Source organism: Microtus oregoni, unplaced genomic scaffold (genome assembly GCF_018167655.1).
Source record: "Microtus oregoni isolate MIOR12 unplaced genomic scaffold, Mior012 000002F_ref0000024, whole genome shotgun sequence".
Taxonomy (NCBI): Eukaryota; Metazoa; Chordata; class Mammalia; order Rodentia; family Cricetidae; genus Microtus; species Microtus oregoni.
In genome coordinates, this window is record NW_024543061.1 from 70,429,836 (window position 1) to 70,451,064 (window position 21,229).

The 21,229-nt window shown below is 38.3% G+C and overlaps 1 protein-coding gene across 2 annotated transcripts; it reads right to left on the reverse strand.

The window, feature by feature from the left end:
- Positions 1–789: 789 nt before the first annotated feature.
- Positions 790–10,195, reverse strand: Clec7a (C-type lectin domain containing 7A). 2 transcript variants are annotated; one of them, XM_041643950.1, is made up of 6 exons: positions 10,093–10,195; positions 8,216–8,314; positions 7,109–7,243; positions 5,729–5,880; positions 3,064–3,182; positions 790–971 (listed from the first exon to the last, which is right to left on the reverse strand). In XM_041643950.1, the coding sequence occupies exons 1-6, from the start codon at positions 10,193–10,195 to the stop codon at positions 845–847; spliced, it is 735 nt and encodes a 244-aa protein (XP_041499884.1). In that variant the 3' UTR covers positions 790–844. The 2 variants fall into 2 exon arrangements, with proteins under 2 accessions (XP_041499884.1, XP_041499893.1); XM_041643959.1 differs by lacking the exon at positions 7,109–7,243.
- Between the last annotated feature and the right edge of the window lie 11,034 nt (positions 10,196–21,229).

Below are 21,229 nucleotides of genomic sequence, written 5' to 3' on the forward strand. Positions count from 1 at the left end.
TTTCTACATCATTAATCACCTCTAGTTCTTTTATATGGACGATGGTACCTTGTAACATTTCTTTTTTTTTATTTTTTTATTTATTTTATTTATTTTTTTTAATTTATTTATTTATTAAGGATTTCTGCCTCCTCCCCGCAACTGCTTCCCATTTCCCTCCCCCTCCCCCGATCAAGTCCCCTCCCTCATCTGCTCAAAGAGCAATCAGGGTTCCCTGACCTGTGGGAAGCCCAAGGACTGCCCACCTCTATCCAGGTCTCGTAAGGTGAGCATCCAAACTGCCTAGGCTCCCTGTTGGCATATCAACTAAAGTTATCATCACACAGGTCATGTTTAACAGATCATATTGTTGATATTTCATGACTATAACTTCCAAGTCCTGTGTAGAAAACACTAGCAGCAGGCATCCTTGTCCTCTGGCTGTTACAGTCTTCCGCTCCTCCTCCACTGCAATCCTTGACAGATATAGGGGCTTTGTTGTGATTGTTCCATTTGGGTCTAGGAACCTCATGTTCTGTATTTCTTAGCTTCCTCACTCCACGTCTTGTGGCTTACTAACTAGAAGATAATACTATTCTCTTTATGTAGCTGGCAAGTACAGAAGCCTCAGCTTCTTCACCCAAGTTCTCAGCTGAAGGCAAAATTTACTAAGATCTCATAGTATTTCATCATTCACTCTGATTTTCAATATTTGTCTCTCTTGTTCTGTTGTGGTTGGTGGTGGTGGTGGTCGTGGTGGTGGTGGTCAAAGTGTGTGTGTGTGTGTGTGTGTGTGTGTGTGTGTGTGTGTGTGCCATCCTTCCATTCTCACATTCTTAGCTCTTCTTCATCTCCATTCTTACATTTATAGTTGCTTCTCACAGATACTGAATGTGGAAATATTACAGATTTGGTTGAAGACCTCTGACCCATGAATCCATACGCAGTTGTGCAGTAAGCTTTCCTTGGAAGCTGTATCTCTGACTTGAAACCTGTTAAAAGAAAATATAATGAGGCGCTTAAAACAATCAGAGACCCAGAAAAACCTTTAATGGAGTCAGAAAGTTTAAGGACATTGCTAAAAACACTTCTGAGGCATCTAAATTCTTAGAAAGGGAAACTTTAATTTAGATTGTATTTATATTCAAATGGCAATTTACTTGTCTCTATATTTAAGGTAAGAAAATGATTTTACCCTAAGGAATGCTACTCTTAATAGGTGCTTAAAATAAAGAGCCATGCCAATTAGTCACACTCAAGGAACATCATTGGGCCGTAGTGGAAAAGTCACCACCTCATGCCCTTTCCCTTTGCTGGCTGCTTCTTCTAGACCCTGGGGTTAGTAGACTGAGAAATTCTGCTCTGCAAACGATGGAGGCTAAGATCCACCACCTTGACTCAGACCTCAGGGAGAATTTTAATCAGGATTTTCTGAAAAATTCCCTGACATTCAGGTAGTTTTGGAGCACAGATTAAGTCACTGCCATGCTAGAATCTAAGAAGTAGTAGCATTTTAAAATGTTAAGCCCATTTTGTGAATTTGCAGAGAATCATCTAATTCCATGCTTGTAGTGGAAAACAAATCAAGATGAATAAAGACTTCAGACGAGAAAGAAGCACGTTCTGTGGATTGTTCATGAATCTCTTTGGCGTGGATCAGTATAAGTGAGGTAGCTAAGGACTGTTGATGTGACACCAGGGGTGGGGAATGGGCTTTGCATTCTCACCATTCCCTACAGGAGGCAAATTAAATGCTACTTTGTGAAATTCAGATTGATACAGAAAACCCTAAAGAGCTCAACATGCAATGTTAATAAATACTTGTCAAACACAATTAGGTATTTAAGAAAAAAAACCAACGTGAATGAAGCACAGGAAAAAAATAAAATGCACACAGAGTTAGCAGGTACAGATCTTAAAATAACTATGCTAAGTGGATTCTTGGAGGAAATAATTAGTATACTGAGATTATTCTAAGCAAAATAGGAGTTACTAATTAGTGGCAGGAATTGAGTTGCAAAAGAACAGAGCTATATTATAGACAACAAAATTTAAAATAAATCACATGTCAAGTAAACTGGAAATAAACACAAAGGTCAAAACAAAACTCAATATCATAAGAAGCAATGAAAACAGATGGGGGAGGGAGGAAGGAAAAGAGGGAGGGAGGAAGGAAGAAAGGAAGAGAATGGCGGTGATAGCTAATAGGAAGATACAACAATTTTAAGTCTACATATGCCTCTTAATATGGCTTCAAAATGTCAAGTGAAGTTCTCAAAGAAATATAGGAGGACCCATGTGGGTATTCCTAATACAAATCTCTGCATTGGAAGAGGGAATTTTCAACACGTGAAATATGCTCTCTGATCACAAAGGAACTAAGTATGAAGTCTAAAGGACAAGTAAGAATGTTAGAAGCACAGGTATATTTGTAAATTGAAGAATTTATTTCTAAGTAACTCATTGATCAAAGAACAATTTACAATGGAAACAGAAAGCATTTTGAATCGAATGACCACAACAATGAAAGACTGGAGATAATGAGCATCCAATATAAGAAGTTAGAGAGAGAATTCAATTTGGTACAAAGAAATTAGATGGAAGGTGATAAAAAAAATATGAGGACTGATATTAACCAAAGAAGTGATAAAAAATAAAGAAAAGGGAGCATTAGTAAATCAAAATATCTTTTAAAAATTAAATTGAATTTAATTAAGGGAGTTACTCTTTCTATCCTCAATTTTGGATAAAGAAAGTGGCACTCAAAGAAGTATGGAGATTTGTCTAATGTCACATGTCCGGTGAGTAGGTTAGTCTTTACCTCAGAGTGAGGTTTGACCTCAAAGCCCATGCATGTTCTTAATCAAGGGTGCAGTGAACAGCAGCACTGCTCCTCACCTGGACCTGAATCAGCAGCATTAGGTGACCATTCTCTACATCCTTCCTCCACCTTTTTCTTTCCATTCCCAGCTCCGTTTCTCCCTCCCCCTCCACCATAACTTGTCTTTTTTTCTCATGTATGACCAGAGGAGCAGGTTCTTCATTGCATGGCAAACTTCCATGTGTGCCTACACAGAAACTTACGAGTTGGGAATGAATGGTGAGCCATCCTCCCAGAACCAAGGTCCTTCAGTCTGGTTACGGGAAAGGCCAATCCAAAATGAATGAATATGGTGAGAAGATGTTTGGCTTTCAATGAACTCCTGTAGTGAAACAAAAATACATACACACACATCAGGAGGAACCCAAGACAATGCTATAGGCATTTAGAGACAAATAAGTCCCTTTAAAAAGGGATGTAATGTAAGATGACAATCGAGAGAGGACTGTCAATCTTTGTATATCGTTGAATGTCCAGAGAGATGTACTTCCTCATTTTAAAGCCATTGTCAATCTTCCCATCAAGAGTAAAATCATAATATTCCTAAAGAATGTGGGCTAAGGAATTGTTCAGTGGGAAAGAGTGTTTGCTGAAAACACACAAGGACCTGGCTTTAAGTTCTCAATATTCATGTTAAAAACCAGATGTATTCATGCATGCCTTAGCCCTTGTACTATTGGGGGTGAGGACAGGAGAATCCTGAGGCTAGCTGGTGAAGGAACAGCATCTGCTTTCCCACCACCCGGGTCCCGCACGGCTAGCTTTACCCAAAATAATTACACGGAAACTGTATTCTTTTCAACACTGCTTGCCCCATTAGTTCCAGCCTCTTATTGGCTAATTCTCACATCTTGATTAACCCATTTCTAATAATCTGTGTAGTACCATGAAGTGGTGGGTTACCGGGAAGATTCTAACCTGCATCCATCTCAGAGAGGAGAGCTATGGTGTCTGCCTCACTTCCCTTCTTCTCAGCATTCTGTTCTGTCTTCCCTGCCTACCTATGTTCTAACTTATCAGGCCAAGCAGTTTTTTTTTATTAATTAGCCAATGAAAGTAACACATAGACAGAAGATCCACCTACATCAAGCTGGTTGTGAGCTTAGCTCTATAGGTTCAGTACACACATGCACACATATATACACACAACACACATATGTGCACACACATACACATAATGCACACATACACATACATCACACACATTTGCACACACATGTGCACATGCATATAAGTTCTTTTATAAACCAATTGGGGAAAAAACAGGCTTATTATATCCATATTCCACCCCATTCAACAAACCTCCCAACATCGAATGAAGTCCAGCTCCCTGGAAGTTTCATGGGAAATAGGCCATTAGTTTTTGTGCAAGTTGCAAATATAAATTCATACTAGCTTTGCCAAGAAACACAGTGCTGGGAGTAAGACCCACAGCCTGGAAATTGCCACGTAAGCACTCTACCACAGATCGCATCCCCAGCACTGCACTGCATGTTTTATGAATAAATAATTCAGATTTCATTGAAGGCTTGAATTGGTCACAGAGATGAGATGATTCTTTGCCAATTACAGATTTGTATTAGAGGCCACATGGATTTCTACTATGATTCTCTTCCTTGGCGATATTCCTGCTGTTGTTAACTTTAGCAAGAACTGCAGCTATTGGGTATAGCATTATAGACTGATAAAAATGGAGTGGTGGAGATAGAGTGTACAGAGGGACTATGTTGCAGGATGCTTTCCATTGTTCCCTTCTCACAGATATTCTGAATCAAAGTCTTCTGGATGGTAAATATGATTCTGCAACATGCAAGGTACATCCTTCTGTTTCTACAATACACATGTAAATCATCCCATTTCTATCTACAACATGCATTGTACATCTTCTTGATTTTACAACATGTATGGCATGTTTTCCTGTTTCTACAACATGTGTGGTTTGTCTCCTGTTTCTACAACATGCATGATAAGTCCTCCTATTTCTACGACATGCATGGTAAGTCTTCCTGTTTCTACAACATGCATGATAAGTCCTTCTGATTCTACACAATTTCTTGTTAACAGGACAACCTCTCAGCTCTCAGGTTATTTGTTATTACTACATGATGTTTAACTATTAACAACTATTGTTTCTCTTTTCAACTATGTGTAGGAGTGTTAGTTTTTAAACCTCTATATCACTTAGAAGGAATCTGAAGTCAATATTGGCTACACAGTGAGTTCCAAGTCTGTCTGGGCTAGGATGGAAACATGTCTCGGAAAAAAAAAAAAAAGAAGAAGAAAACCACCTCTTTGCCTTTCTTAGTATTTTGCAAAGAACAAACAATTCATAAATGTATATAAATGTATATTATCATTGTTGATTTCTTTCTTGATAATTAAAATGACATGAGGACAATTTTTCACCTGTACTTCAACTATGAAAATTGAAGTGTAATTATACAAAAGTTAAGAACTCATACTACTATATTCAAGCAATCGTAAAATTTATTATAAATTATTTGTTTTAATATTTTTACATTTACTTGTTTAGTGCATTGTGTTGTGTGGCATGCCACAGTACTCATGTGGAGGCCAGAGGGCAATTTGTAGAAGTCATTTCTTCCCTTCCATTATATGCATGCGGGGAATCAAAATCAAGTCCAGTTTGGTGGCAACTGCTACCTTGCAAGACCTGAAATTGTTTATTTTAAAGTAAAATTTGATTCTTTTTCAAATTAATTAATTAAAATAATGTATTATGTACTTTCCACGCCTACTGCATAATTGTGTGATTACATAGAACAATTATATTAACAGTGTTCACCCAAGAATCTCTCTTGCTCTGCTGAACATAGACCACAGGTAGTTGTAGAAGTTTGTGCTTACAAATTCTTTTGAGTTGTCTATCTTCAGTAGATGAGCACCTAACTGGGAGCAATGTCTCTTACTTCCAGCCCAGGAATTTTGTGACATCTTAAATAGATAACAGCTCTTCTCGTGTATGACCCAGTTAGGGGGGCAAGGCCCAGAAAAATGTCCTGGAAAGAAAAGATTATATCGTGAAGTCCACTATGTACCAACTAATTCTTTTAGTGCATTTTTACCAATACCTAATGATGAGCTTTCATCAACATATACATAATTAACACATATCTAATTTTTTGACTCAAACTAGACAGTGGTTTTACAAAATTTATGAAAATCCCTTTGTCGATTAAAAAATTGAAATTAAGGACTGAAGAGTTGGTTCTGTGGTTAACAGTACTAACTGCTCTTCCAGACAACCTGAGTTTGATTCCTAGCACTCACATGACAGTTCACAACCATTTACAATTACAATTCCAGGAGATCTGACATAGTCTTATGGCCTCTGAGGGTACCAGGCATTCAAGAAGTACACAGACATACATGCAAGCAAAACACTCATACACATAACAAAATTTTTATCTAAAATCAATTGGGACTGTGCTTAAGTTGACAACTAAACTTATCTCTTCCATTACTTCAAATCTCGTCCCAGACTCCTTTTCTCTACTGCTCCTCCCTAAAGCAAATATATTCAAAATCAATTGCTGTACACAGCAGATCCAGTTCACCCAATTCATGTTATGGAGAGGCATAAATGTAATTATTTATATTTCGAAGACTCCTTTATGTTTCATTAGCTAAAAATGGTGGGTAGGTAAGTCCAGAGATGGAATTCTCAAGGGAAAATATTGTCGATCAATTATGATCCAATCAGAAACACAGGCAGAGTACAGAAAAAATTGCTAGAAAAATCAATTCAAAGATATGATTGAATGCATTTAACCAGAGTTTTTAGTGATGTATGAATCAGGTCCATTTCTTCTGCATATTCTTATTAGTGTTCACACTCTTGTATTCAGTGTCCCTTCCTCACTTTCCCCCTGATGTTCTTTTTCCCTTATGTCTATCTTATTATAACAATATCACTGTAAAAATATCAGTTCCCTACAGGCACTGAATACTGCCTCTTCCTTTGCATAAAATTATATTATATCCAGTAGGTTTCAACATACAGCCAGAGACAAAAACGGTTACTAATCCTTTTGGCAAGAGCTGTGGACTTGTGATATCAGGCATCTGACAGAATATGTGTTATGCTAAGGAACAGTATTTGTTCAACATGTTTGCTTTGAATAAACTGTTATTGAGTGTAAACATCTTCCCCACCCCCATTCCTCAGCACCAGGAAATGAACCTCTGGAATCCAGGATTCCATTGCTCCATTAGTTCAGGCCTTGCCTGTAGTCTGGGATGCCTTGGAGGGAGCCACCTTCTCATCTAAAGATGATTTTGTGGGCTTGTGGTTCTCCTTATTTCTTGACGGGAAGTTTTCTTTCTCCTCTGGATTTCTCCCTGAATTGAATCTCCAAAATGCTTCGTATTTCATGAACAATAATAGTAACAGAAAAAAGAAAGTCACTCTGCTGTGTTTGAAAATGAAATTCCAGCAGTAAAATTTTCTGAAAGTTCATAGGGGATATCTATGATTAAGGATAAACAATGTTACTGATATGTTGCTGATAAAAAAGAGTCTGATGGTTGATTCATGGATGATTGATCAAACATATAGAAAGAAATTAGTAACTTCTATGCAGAAGGTAGTAAGAAGGAAATGACATAGATCTAACTGGAATTATAAAAGATTTGAAATAATAATAATACTTCAATGGCAATAATACTCCTTTTTCTTTCTACTATTATTTTAAAAGGGAAACTCTTTGAGAATTACCCAGCATGTAATACATAGATTTTTTTGTACTTAATTAGCATTTGACTAACTATGAGTAATGAAAACTCTTATAAGGTATCGTACAACTGTATTGACACAGGATTCATGAGATATAGAAAACTAAAGAGATCTATTCATCCCTCACAAAATAACTGCTTAGTTCTTTTTTAAGTGTCTCAGGAAATACTTGGTAGAGTCAAGAATTTTTTAGTAAAGATCATTTGTAAGATAATTTCTATATATCACAAGGCTCGCAACATTATACACAACACTTTTAATGTAACTATGTCCTAGGGAAGATAAGAGCATATTGTGTTTCTTTCTCCAGCTCTGCAAGCTCCCCTCCATTAACTTACTCTTTAAATTCCTCATTAAAAAAATTTAAGCTATTCATGTCGAATAGTAGAGCAATACAGCAGATAGCATATGTTTTATTAAGCAGATTGTCTACATTTCTGCTCATGATACCACCACTAATTTATAACAATGGAATAGTCAGTCTTCTGGTCTCTCTAGTCCTCCATATGTGAAATAGAGATTAATAGCAGGAGCTCAATGGGAATAATATCCAGATTAATTGTCTGTGACTGTCAGTAATCTCCCTCATCCATACTCACCTAGGACACCCAGGACGGAAGCAACCACTAGTGCAACCAAGCACAGGATTCCCAAAGCCACCACAATAGGCCGCCAAGGAGGAGATGAAGCCTGGCTTCCTAAAAGGCAGAGAGATGAGAAAGAAAATAAGGAAAGTTTGTGGAGCCCTTTAATTGCTCAGCACACTGAAATTGGGACAGTTCTAAAGAAATCATCAGCCAGTATAGTCTAGTCTCTTGAGAGTCTAGTCTCCATTGTCCCCCAGCTTCGGGATATCTCTTTCTTCAATTGCTTCAGCTGTGTTATCTTCCTTTAGCATCCTGTATACTTTATACTGTTTTCATTTTAAGATCTATCTCCTGCTAATGGAACATTTTCATCTAGCATATGTTTTCCTTCACTGATATACCAGCAGCTAGTTTTTAAAAATTCAAATTAATCTCTTCCCATAAAAGTGTATCAGTTGTGGGATTTAAAACTCCGTGACCATGCCTTTCCATCTGTATAGTCCTCAATCGCAGGTTCACATGCTGCTCTGTAGATCTGGACATTATTCATTCCCTGAAATCCTACTTGTTCATTGAGTGAACAACTTTCTATAGGAAACACAGAACCAATTATTATAGGAAACACAGAACCAATTATTAAGGGTAGCTTTCCATTTTCATTTATTTTGGTGCACCATTTGGACAAATTATTTTCTCCATCCCCTTCTTTTTATTTTTTATTTCCATTTGTGAAGTTGGATCAATAACAACTTAAAATACTATTGTTGGGAGTAAGTTATGTAAAAATGCACAGAAATACCCTTTTCAGCACGCACAGAAACAGCCTTTTCAGCAATTGCGAGCACTTCATAGTTTGCACAGCACAAGCACATAAGCCTTGCCTCTTTCGTTACCCAATTTTTTCTACCATCTTCTAAGCAAATTGCACAAGAAAGGAATTGTGTAAGTGGTTATAAGAGGAAAATAATTTCATAATATGAGCACTCAAAAGCAGAAGAAAGCAAATTGTGATGTCAGAATGTGTGAGTTTCTTCTTCCTTAATGACAACAGTGAACTGATTTTGTATTACACTTACCACACCAACAGCAGTAGATAAAGTCACAGAGATGCCCAATAGGAGACCCAGAAAAAGAGTAAAGCACCCACCCTGTGAGGAGATAGATCCTTTAGCTTCCTTATATCTTGTACTCTTACCAATTTAAGATCTGTCCTCCTGCTAATGAAACATTTTCATCTAGCACAAGATTTTCATCACTGATAAAGTTTTAAAAACCACTAGTTTTTAAAAATTTGAATTAGTTTCTTCCCATAAAAGTATATCAAATTTATGATTTAAAACTCTGTGACTCCTGGCTACTCTTTGGATTTAACCAAAGATGTATTCATTTTTTATTTGCCATGCAATCCCCTACGATTTCATCCCCCACCCCTTTGGCACTATATATTGTAAAACTGTACAGGTTCATTTACAATATTTTGAGTTTCTTCTTCCCCTTACAATTTATTATGAGACAAGCAACAAGCAACTCACTAAAATTCCTTTGTCTTTGTTTATCACTCATGTTACCAGCCCCACTTCCCATTGATGGAGCCTCTGTGACTGAAGAATAGAATAGTCCTTTTACCTGTCACAAATCAAAAGCAATCTGTGGGCATTGTTGAGTAGTTTCCAGAAAAAGCAGTTTGATGATCATGCAAAGAATCTTCTGATGACTTCCATCAGTCTTAAAAACTACATATCAGTGTGTATGTGTGTGAGTGTGTGTGTGTGTGTGTGTGTATCTGTGTCTGTGTGTGTATCAGGAAGACCTTCAAATCCAGAGTCTCTCCACATCTCCACTTCTGCTGATAAGAATGAAAGTTCTATACGCAGAAAGAAAATAAATACCTTTCTCTGATCCTTCGGGTCTTTTGTGGATGCCTCGAGTCCTGAAGTCTAATTGAGTATATCCATCTTCATCTAGATTCTCTGGATGAGAGTGATATTTCATTGCTTCGTAGGGCTTCAGTAGGCAGAGCACTTGAATGTTCTTTCCAATTTAATAACTTCCAGGATGAGGATCTCTTAATCAAACCCTGAAACAGCTCTTTGCTGAGGTTTCTAGAGTTCAGCATAAGTAGTCTAGCCAGTGCCCAAAGCGGGAAATGAAAACTACGTTGGAGTAATTTCCCATTTTTCGCCTCTAGATCCTGTTTTTGAGGCTGTAAATTCTAAAGAAAGCTGATACATACTATGACTGATACATAGATTGATATCTTAAAGTGTTTAACTACACTCCCCATCGAGTTGACATGATTAATTGGTATGGCCTATGTAAACTGTTAAGAAATTTGGTTTCTTGAGTTCATCATTGGTTTGTTAGAATTCTGCTTACATGCACATATCTATGGATGTGTGCACACACCTTTGGATGTGTGCATTCCTTAAATATATATATATATATATATATATATATATATATATATATATATATATAAAATACTTAATAACTGGAGGAACCAGCAATGCTTACAAAGGGTTATCCACAAAAACTCATTGCCTAATGGAGGAAACCATAGGCAAGTATCAAAAGGACATTATTCTAGCAACAGACCACAAATGATTCTCTCTGAGGCTTGTCATGGATTAAAAATATATAGGAGAAAATATTTATTCATAATTAGTCTGTCTTTTTACTATTCAGCACATGTGCTTCCTCATTTCATCCCAGACCTCTGAGAATTCTATGTAAGCATGTGTGTTAGTTCTACTTTTCTCAAATGAGAAGAAAAAGACATGGATACTCAGACAATGGGAATTTTAAAACTAGAACAATGAACTGGATACAAAGTCTCCTCTGTCTTTAAGGTTTGCCATTGCTTTCTGTGGCACTGCCCTTGCTCTTCTGGATTCTTATAATGCAAGACATGGTTTATGATAGTTTCAGACAATCTAAGTCTGAAACCTAAGACTACATGTCTGGAATTTTTTCTCTTTCTTTCAATTCACAGGTTAATGCAAAGTGATCAGATTGGTTCAATTTGGAAATAGTTTGATCTCCATCGTTTGATTAATGCCATAGGTAAACAAGGAGGACATCAAAGTAATGAGAATAGATTAATTGAAGAATTACTATTTGCAATGGAGAAGAAGGTCTAATATGAATTGAAGTCAGAGTTCACAAAACAAAATCTGAAGCCATTTCAAGGCTGCAGGCTGCTAATGAGAAGTTGTGGGGTGAAGGCCAAAGTGAGTCTTCACGAGGGCTTGTCCATGGTACTTGTTAAACTCAGGAACTTCTCATCTTTATGACATGAGGCCGTGGCACATCTTGAAACAATGCATGCACCTCCAACTCCCAGAGACTAGGTGGGAGAGCAATTCATTTTATTCATACTGCATTCTTTGTGAAGCAGTGTGATGAGATGTAGAACATTGTACCCCAAGATAAGGACTGTTGACATCTGAGAAACAATACAAAGAGGAAGATCACCCCTGATCACAGGCCATAAGATATTCATGTGAGAGAAAGGGAGGAGGAGATCCTCTTTCAGTGTCTAGATGGAGGGAACATCCTCATTTTCCAAGAAAACACAGAAAAGAGAATGTAAGCCACTAGCCCCTGCCAAGTTCCCTTCAGTTTAATTAATTAAACTCAGAGGGTGCTGTGGAGCATTAATTTAATATGTATTATTGCTGCACAAGTTCTAATTGATCTTAATAGTAAAAATCCAGAGACTGATATTGGGATCAATGCTGAAAGATCAGAGAGACAGAGGCACAAATCACAATCAACTTTTACCTTTGCTAACTCCTCAGCTGAAAAGAGACAGACATCCTGTCTCCTATCTCCTTATATTCATCTCTCTACCCATCCACATCACTCCCTATCTGTCTGTACAGACCTCCAAACCTCCATGGTTAACTACTGGATAGCTCTGCCCTCTAATCTTCAGGCAAGCTTTATTTGTTAGAGTACAAACAAGACCACAACGGTATTACATTTGTTTATGCTGTGGATTTTTTCTTTGAAAAGGCAAAGGTGTGCTGCATTCTTTCATGTTGCATTTGTTTAACTCTGTAAAGCTGTGTTTTTTCCCCTGCTTAAAACACCTAATTGGTCTAATAAAGAGCTGAATGGTCAATAGATAGGCAGAAGAAAGGATAGGCAGGGCTTCCAGGCAAAGAGAATAAACAGGGGGAAAAATCCAGGCTTCAGAGAAGAAGAAGGAGAGTAATTAGGAGTGGGAAAAGGAGAAGAGGAGGATGCCAGAGGCCAGCCACACAACCAAACACATATTAAGGAAAAAGATAAACAGAATTTTTTTTAAAAAAAAAAAAAAGGTTAAGAAGTCCAGAGGCAAAACATGGCTAAAGAAAAATGGGATAATTTAAGTTAGAAAGTCTGAAGTCTGGCCAGAAAAAAGCCAAGCTAAGGCCAGATATTCATAAGTAAGAATAAGTCTCCATGTATTTATTTTGGAGCTGAGTGGCAGGCCTCCAAAGAGAAAAAAAAAAAAAAGCCTGTAAGTGGATGTAAATAGAGACTGCTCATTTGTTTCCCGATTGCCTAAACCTGAATAATCACACAGAAAGGATATTAATTACAATACTGTTTGCCAATAGCTTAGGCATATTCTTAGCTAGCTCTTACATCTTAAATTAACCCATTTCTATTAATCTATGTATTACCCCGAAGCTGTGGCCTACCAATCAGGTTCCAGAATCTCTCTCATTTGACAGCTACATAGCATCTCCTTGACTCTGCCTACTGTCTCTCTCTGTGTGTCTCTATCTCTGTTCTGATTTCCCACCTGGCTTTAATCTGCTAAGTCATTGTCTTAAACAGCTTTATTCATCAATCAATAAAAGCAACACATATGCAATAAGACAGACATCCCACATCAGGTGGGTCGTACATGAGAAAAAGGCATGAAAATAGGAGAGGGTTGTTGAGAAAATGGGCTCCTGTGGGGGATAGTGGGGTAATATCTTATGAGGCATGAAAATAACTACATTTTATCATACAAATACATGAAAGTGTCAAACAACAAAAAAATTAAAAACTGCCTCTAAGAATTAAGAATCTTACTCGTGTTAGTCACAGTAATATTTCCTAAGAAATTAAGAATTTTTTATTCATCATAGGTTTTCAATGAATACATGTTGATTAAATGTATAAACATATTTATACATTTATATGTCTATAAATATCAAAGAAAAGATACTTTAAAATACTAGTAACAGTTACTATTCTTCAGTTGATAATTCTCTTTTTCCTAATTTTTAGGTTGGCATACAAAACAGTGGACTTCATGAAGTCTCCATCCATAGGTGTCTGTTGTCGGGGTTTCTGTCCTGCCCAGTTCCTGCAATCATTAAGTCCCAAAGAAATCACACAGATGTCTACATTAACTATAAAATGATTGGCCCATTATCTCAGGCTCTTATTAACTCTTACAACTTATATTAGCCCATTTTTCTTATCTATGTTAGCTATGTGGCTCAGTACCTTATTCAGCGGGGCAGTCACATCTTGCTTCTTCTGTGGTTGGGTCCGGACTCTAGAGCAATGGGGGCTTCCTTCTTCCCAGAATTCTCCTGTTCTCACTGACACACCTCTACTTTCTGCCCAGCTACTGGCGAATCAGCGTTTATTTAAAATATAATTGATAGAAAACAGACCATGGTCCTACACCAGGTGTCATTGTACTTTAGTCTCCGTTATTACTTTTCCTACTTCACTCTGTAGAATCTACCACTAACTGGGGCTTGGTGTCACATGCTTGTAACCTAAGCACCTGAGAGACTGAGGTGAGAGGATTGTAATTTCAAGGCCAGCCTGGGCTACACATTGAGAGACACTTCTAAAAAAAAAAATCATCTATCAATACCAGATATAAAAATAAATGATAATGCTTCAAAAGCAATAACATATAATCTCCTCTGTTGTCACTTAAACTCCATAGTCTGGTCCAGTTGATGGCACTGTATGGTTCAGTCTATAACCCTGAAATGGAAGAGCATTCTGTCTTTCCATGGATTCTTAGTTCAATGTCCAGCACAGCGTCTGGAGCCAGACAGGAAAGCAATCATCCTGCTCGTAGAAGTCATCATGCTGAACTCCCAACAATTCCATCTTCTGTCCCATTTTACAGCTCGGTGTCTCTAAACTGCCTGGGGAAAGAAGGTGGGATTGCAGAAAGAAGAGCCAATGCTAGAAAGCATTTTATTTATATAATTTTTGTTTTAATTTTGTCTTCTTAGTGGTAATATGTATGAAATTCATTTAATTTTAACTTTTGTCTTACATTTAATGAAAGTCATAACTGTGTCACGGTTTTTGAACATGGTGTGATGTTTGGGTATCCATGGACAATGTGGAGAGGGTTTTTCCCGCATATTTATTTTTGTGATTTGGCTGACCTGTACTGTGTCCTTCATCCTTCTGCTCACGGTGCACCCCTCCAACCTACTGCAATCACTTTTAATATATCATTGGCAGTCCATTGATCAGGCAGATGCTTGGTTTTCACTTCCTGTGCTCTTAATTTCATAGTTAAGCAGGATGTAATGCCAGATAGCCCTCAGGAAAGTCTCTAGACTGTCCTTCCTGAGTCAACAGCAGCACTCCGGGCGCCGTTTGCCCTTTATTTCAAATACAGTTTTATTTAAAAGAAAGTAACTGAGTTTAAAATATTGGCAGAGATTCACTTGGTGTTCTTAGAGACAGGAGCAGGCATCGAATCAGAGTGTAAATAAATCCCTGGCGCAGCCTCTAAATTCAGGATCCAGAGACACAGCAGGTGGTGGTGTCCTTTCTCCTGCACCTGCTGTGGAGCAACTGAGTGCCTTTCAAGTGTTTCAGTTTCTGTGCTGGATTCCTCCTGCGAAAATGTCTATCAAGATCCTTGTATGCTGAAAAAAAGAGAAAAAACTGATGAACGAAAGTAGATTGCCTATGAAGTGTGGTCTAAGCCAGGCTGGAAGGAACAAACCAAAATGATTAGCAAAATCTCACAGCAACAGTTACAACAGTTAAAGTGATGGCGCCATCTACAGCCTTGTTTTAGGAATTTCAAGCCAAAATAGAAACTAAACCTCATCCGCTGTGGGGGTGGTAGTGGTGGGTGGTGGGTGGTGGTGGAAGTGGGCGGGGAGAGTAAAATTGCAGAATTTAAGCCTGTAGAACCGGAATTGGGGTGAAACGCTGCTGTTTCCTCTTCACAGTCATGGGTTTTAGAAGCTCTTGTTTGTTTTAGACGTATGTGGATTTTTTGCCATAGCTGTGTATGTCTACTTTATTTCTAATTTTTAATCTCTGCTATACATTTACAAGTTTTGATGCTGAAAAACATTTGTCTATACTTGTCTCATTTATGATCAGTTCCAAAAATCTAAAGTAATTGCTTCCCTGTGTTAATTGAATACAATTATATAAATGTAGTTATTTCAAATTATTTCTCTTCCTCAGCACTAGCTCTGAGAAACATGGGGACAGTCTCTGTGTATCTTTACTCTGTCTACACTGTGCATGTTATAGAAAGGTTCTCTTTAGAATTAATTCTCATTGAGAAATCATTTGGGGAGTGAGTGAGTGAATAAATTAACTACGAATGAAAGAATCTTAATCCATATTTTTTTCTCAAGGCTGATTTGAATAAAAGAAAAGCGATACGATATATGTAATACAATTACTTTGTTATCTAAGTTACTGAAATATATAGTCAGATTTAGTTCATTTTGTTTTTTAGGCAGGGTCTTACTATACAGCCTTGGCTGTCCTAGAACTCACTATATAGACCATGAGAGATTCAAGCTCACAGTTTTCCAGCCTCTCCTTCCCAAATGCTATTTCTGTTGTTGTTGAGACAGGGTCTTACACTGTAGCCCAACATTCAAGTTTTCTTTCTGTTGCTGTTAGGGTGACTTAGGGGAGGAAAGGGTTTATTTGGTTTAGAATTTCAGGTTACTGTCCATCACTGATTTGGAGTTAAAGCAGAAAATTAGGCAGCTAGTCATACCACAGCTATAGATGGGCAGAGAGAAAGAAATGCATCTTACTGTCTGTTTGCTTACTAGCTTTTTTATGCAGTTCAGGGGCCCATGCCTAGGGAAGATGATGCCCACTGTGGGCTGAGTCCTCCTACAAGCTGCCTTGCGAGGCCAATCTGATCTAGCAATTTCTCAGCAAAATTTTTCTTCTCAAATAAATTTTGGATCTGTCAAATTGACAGTTCAAACTAGCCAGGACACACAGACACGTAGCCCAGGTTAGCCTTGAACTCAGAGCTCTCATGCTGCTTCTTCCTCCAGAATTTAAACATTGGAGGTATGTGTTCCCATATCTTGCTCCAGACAGGTTTTAAAAATCACATATTAAGCATTCTGTATAATTTCTAAAACATTATAATGATTGGTATTTTTTAAAAATAAAACCACGTAACTTTGAAATTGAAGCCAAGCGAGGTAGTACTTTATGCGCAATCTTAACAAACAGCTTAGCAAACTCAGGTGATTTGACACATATGACTATATTGAGATAGATTCCTCTTGCCAGAGTTACGGGATGTTTTATTGGGCTTAAATTATTCATAGTGCTATTGGTTTGCTTATTCTGTACATGTTAAATTATAAATGAACTACAGGGAATGCTCATAATGAGGTTAGACAACTTAGGCAGTGCTGAGGCATGCGGCTGTTGGCTGAACCTGAACATAGACCATTAAGTTTCAATATGCTATAACCAAAGGCAGCTTAATTACTGTAGAAGCCCGGATTACTCTAAGCCCACACACAAGCCAATGGATAACAAAACTGCATCATTCCTTACAAGCCAAACCCTCAGTCCGCTCTCATTTTTTTTTTCCTACTTGTTCCAAGAAAACCGGAACGCTGTCAGTTTTGTGGTTGATGATGCCATCCACTGCTTAATGCTTTGCCCCTCATGGGGTGAAGCTGACATGGAGGGGAGAGTTTGAGAGGATTTACAAAGTAGGTTCAGATACAAAGATAGTGCCTTTGAGAAGTGGTGAGATGACGCGACTGCCAAGTCCGATGACCTGAATTTGATTCTAGAGAGGAAGAAGAGGATGGACTCCCACAGATTGTCTTCAGGCCGCCACGTGTGCAACAGCACATGCCCACACAGAACCAAAAAGGCAGCGAAAATAAGTAAATGTAAATTTTTTTTAATAATAAGAAGCCTTATATTAAAATATAGACATTAGATACTTTATGTTTGTTTATTATGGTTTGTTGACGCAGAGTCTGACTCTGTAGCCCAGGCTGGCCTAGAATTCATTAGGTAGCCCAAGCTGTTTGTAAACTCACAGCAATCATTCTCCCTCAGCCTCCCAAGAATAGCTTCAAGATTAAGATGTTCAATGTATTCAACTTACTTGATAAATTATGAAAATAAACTAGTGGTAGATCTAGGAAAGTGCATCTGTTCTGCTCATGTTACTAGCCAGAGCAATTCAGCTTTGCTGGGTGAAATCCTCTGAGGCAATTCAGTCTTTGAAGATGTGTACACTTGTATACCATCTGTTCCTCTATTGAGCCAAATGTTCTGTAAAGTCTAAGAAATCCCAGCATAAGCTATAATAAAAAATAAAAGAGATGCTTCCCTTTGTTTTTGTGTGTGTGCACTGTGTAAGACAGTATCTTCCAGGACACAATGCTGCAATACAAAACTCCCAAATAACATTTATACATAGTGCTAAAGCCAAGTAAATATCTTTAGGTTGTTTGCTCACCGTGCATAAAAGTTTCAGAATCTGCTAAAAAGAAAGAACATCTGTAGGATGCCATAAAGACAAAACCAACAAAGAAATAGTAGAGAGAGCTGAGATCTCTTGAACTCATCAAATTCTAAGCACTAAAAGCACTCCATAAACTTTAGAGATTCTCAGATAGCTATGAGGTAGCAAGGGATGTTAGTCTTTTTTGTTATTTTTATATTATTTAATAAAAATTTCCACCTCCTCCTCTCCTCCCATTTCCTTCCTGCTTCCCCCATCCCCTTGCCCCTCCCTCTCAAGTCCAAAGAGCAGTCAGGGTTCCCTGCCCTGTGGGAAGTCCAAGGTCCTGCCCCCTCCATCCAGTACTAGGAAGGTGAGCATCCAAACAGACTAGGCTCCCGCAATGTCAGTACATGCAGTAGGATCAAAACCCAGTGCCATTGTCCTTGGCTTCTCAGTCAGCCCTCCTTGTCAGCCACATTCAGGAAGTCTGGTTTGATCATAGAGGACCTTAAACGGGGGGAGAAAAACTGCCATAAAGAAATAGAGATGACAAACAAAAAGGTAGAAAAAAAATGAATAAATCTCTCAAAGATACCCAAGAAAAACAAGAAAAAGCAATCAAACAGGTAAGGGAAACGGTTCAAGACTTGAAAAATGAAATGGAGGTAATGAAGAAAACACAAACCGAGGGAAGGCTGGATATGGAAAATCTGGGCAAATGAACAGGAACTACAGAGACAAGTATTACCAACAGAATACAAGAGAAAGAAGAAAGAATCTCAGACACTGAAGATACTATAGAGGAAATAAACTCACTGATTAAAGAGCAAAACAAATCCAACAAATTCTTAACACAAAACATCCAGGAAATCTGGGACACCATGAAAAGACCAAACCTAAGAATAATAGGGATGTTAGTCTTGTTTTTCGCCTGAAGAAGTGAAAGCATCACGATGGTCAGTAAGTTCCCTTTATAACTGAGGAAGTCAGCAGCTGAATCTGAACTCAGTCTGACATCAGAGTCATTGCTAAGCCAGCATGTTCATTTTACTTTTTCATTAAAGAGAAATAAATGAGGACACAACAACAAATTTGTACCAGCAGTCAGCAAACTTTCTCTGAAAAGGGATAAATGTTTAAAAACTTGCAAGCCGCTTACAGTCCACTGAGGATGTATTTTTAGTTCCACTTTAAAAATGTAAAAGAAGAGTCTCAACCCTGGGGCATAAATGGGCCACAGGGAAAGAACTGTAGCTGAAACCTGATTTAAATAATATCAAGAACAGGAGCAAAGCCAAAAATTGGGATCAGTATTCAGTGTGTGAACTGACAGAGAAAGCCAGGATTTCCTAGATCAGAGATGCCACTTCAGAAAAGAATCTCAAGATATGATGGGAAAGGGTCTATGAAGATTGTGGGAACAGCAGTGAGGATTTATATGGCAACAGCGGGGCTCCAGAAGATAGTTCATCATTAGCTTTGGAATAGCAACTGCGCCAGGCAGCTAAGAAATTCATCCTTCAGCCTTATACTCTAGTTTATTTTTTTCAGCTCATTTATGTTTTCAACTGGATACATTTGTTCATTGCTTACTCCCCAACATAAATATATATTTACCTTGTACTTTTGCCAAAAGTCAGGATGGAGCGGTGAGTATTGTGTATGCATTCAAAACTAAAACAGACACAGTATATGGAGTAAGCATTTTCAAAACAGTGAATAGCAAGCTAGGATGGAGAATAAGAAAGATGGAAAACAAACAAAGTAGGCTCTGTGATTATACAACTTAGCAGGCTTAGAATGTGGCCAGGTCACCAAGAGGGCAGGACAGTAAGAGGATTCTGGGAAACTCACTGAGCTCAGGGCTTTGGAGACACAAAGACACCAAAAGTTCCCAGGCTAGTACAAGAGAAGGAAGAACACAAAGACTCAGATATCTGTGCAGGACCACCATAGTTCATTAGTAATACAGAACAAGGTCAAGGAAGGGGAAGGAAGGGAAAGGAAAAAGGAAGATAAAGGGAAGGGGGGAGAGGAGTGAGGAAGGGAGGGAGAAAACAGAGGGAGCTAATGGTCTGTCAATCTTCACAGTCACTGTAGAAATGGAAGTACCAACATCCGGAAAAGTAGGGGATCCCTTTCTACCTTTCTTTCCTTTTGGCTTGGACTCACTTCTATCCCCTTCCCAGACTTGGTGTTCTCAGGCACCTCACTAGGGATTGTGACCATGGTCTAGGTGAGCTTGAATCCAAACTGAGTTGTATAGTTCTAGCACCCTGTTACTGCTGTCTTGTTCTGTTTTGGTTTTTTTACATGCTTGATCTTTTGGTTTGGGCTTATCATCCCCCAGTAAAGAAGTAATCTTAGGAGGGGTGGCAATGGTAAATTATTTGTCACAAAAACTGTATCAGTGAAGGCTGGGTGGTGGCTATGGGGGTAAAGGGTTTCTATGAAAGCCTAGGGAATTGAGTTTGGATCCCCAGCAGATGTCACTGGCCTGTAACTCTAGTTAGGAGAGCAGAAGCAGGAGGATCCCTGGAGCCTCCTGGGCAGGCAGTCTAGGTAAAACCAAAGGTCTGTGTCCAATGGGAGAACCTTTCCAAAAGTAAGAAAGGGAAGTGACTGAAGATTCTCACCATCAACATCAGGTCTCCATCCTTGTGCATCTGCACAGGTGAGTACCTCCTGCCCCCAACATACACAGACACAAAGACACACAGAGAGAGAGACACACACACACACACACACATTTATACACACACATACACACACACAGGATGCTTATAATGAATAATAAAAAAATGTTTAGAAAATATACCACATGTTGAAAAACTTTATCTAGAGATAAAAATGCAAAGCACAAGAAACGACTGCCAGAGTTGAGATCCCCAGCACTTGTGTAAACACTGGGTGTGCTAGCATGTGCCTGTAACTGGCTGTGGCAGGATAGGGAGCAGAGATAAGAGTATATTCAGGATCTGATGGCCTGCCAGCTTAATCTGTGAACTCTATGTTCAGTTAGAGACTCTGTCTCATGAACTAGAGTGTGTCTTTGTGGGCATCTGAATGTACCAGCATACCCACACAACAGGCATCTACTCACACAAACAAATGTATAATGCACGCTCACACAGACAGACATACAACACACACAAGTATACATGTACTCACATGTACACACGCAGAAATAATACATTATTATAAAATAAAACTTTTTAAGAAGTAACTTACTTCTTAAATTGACAAAGACCATTTAGGAAAAACATATAGTTGACACCGTGCTTAAGGTTTAGCGACCT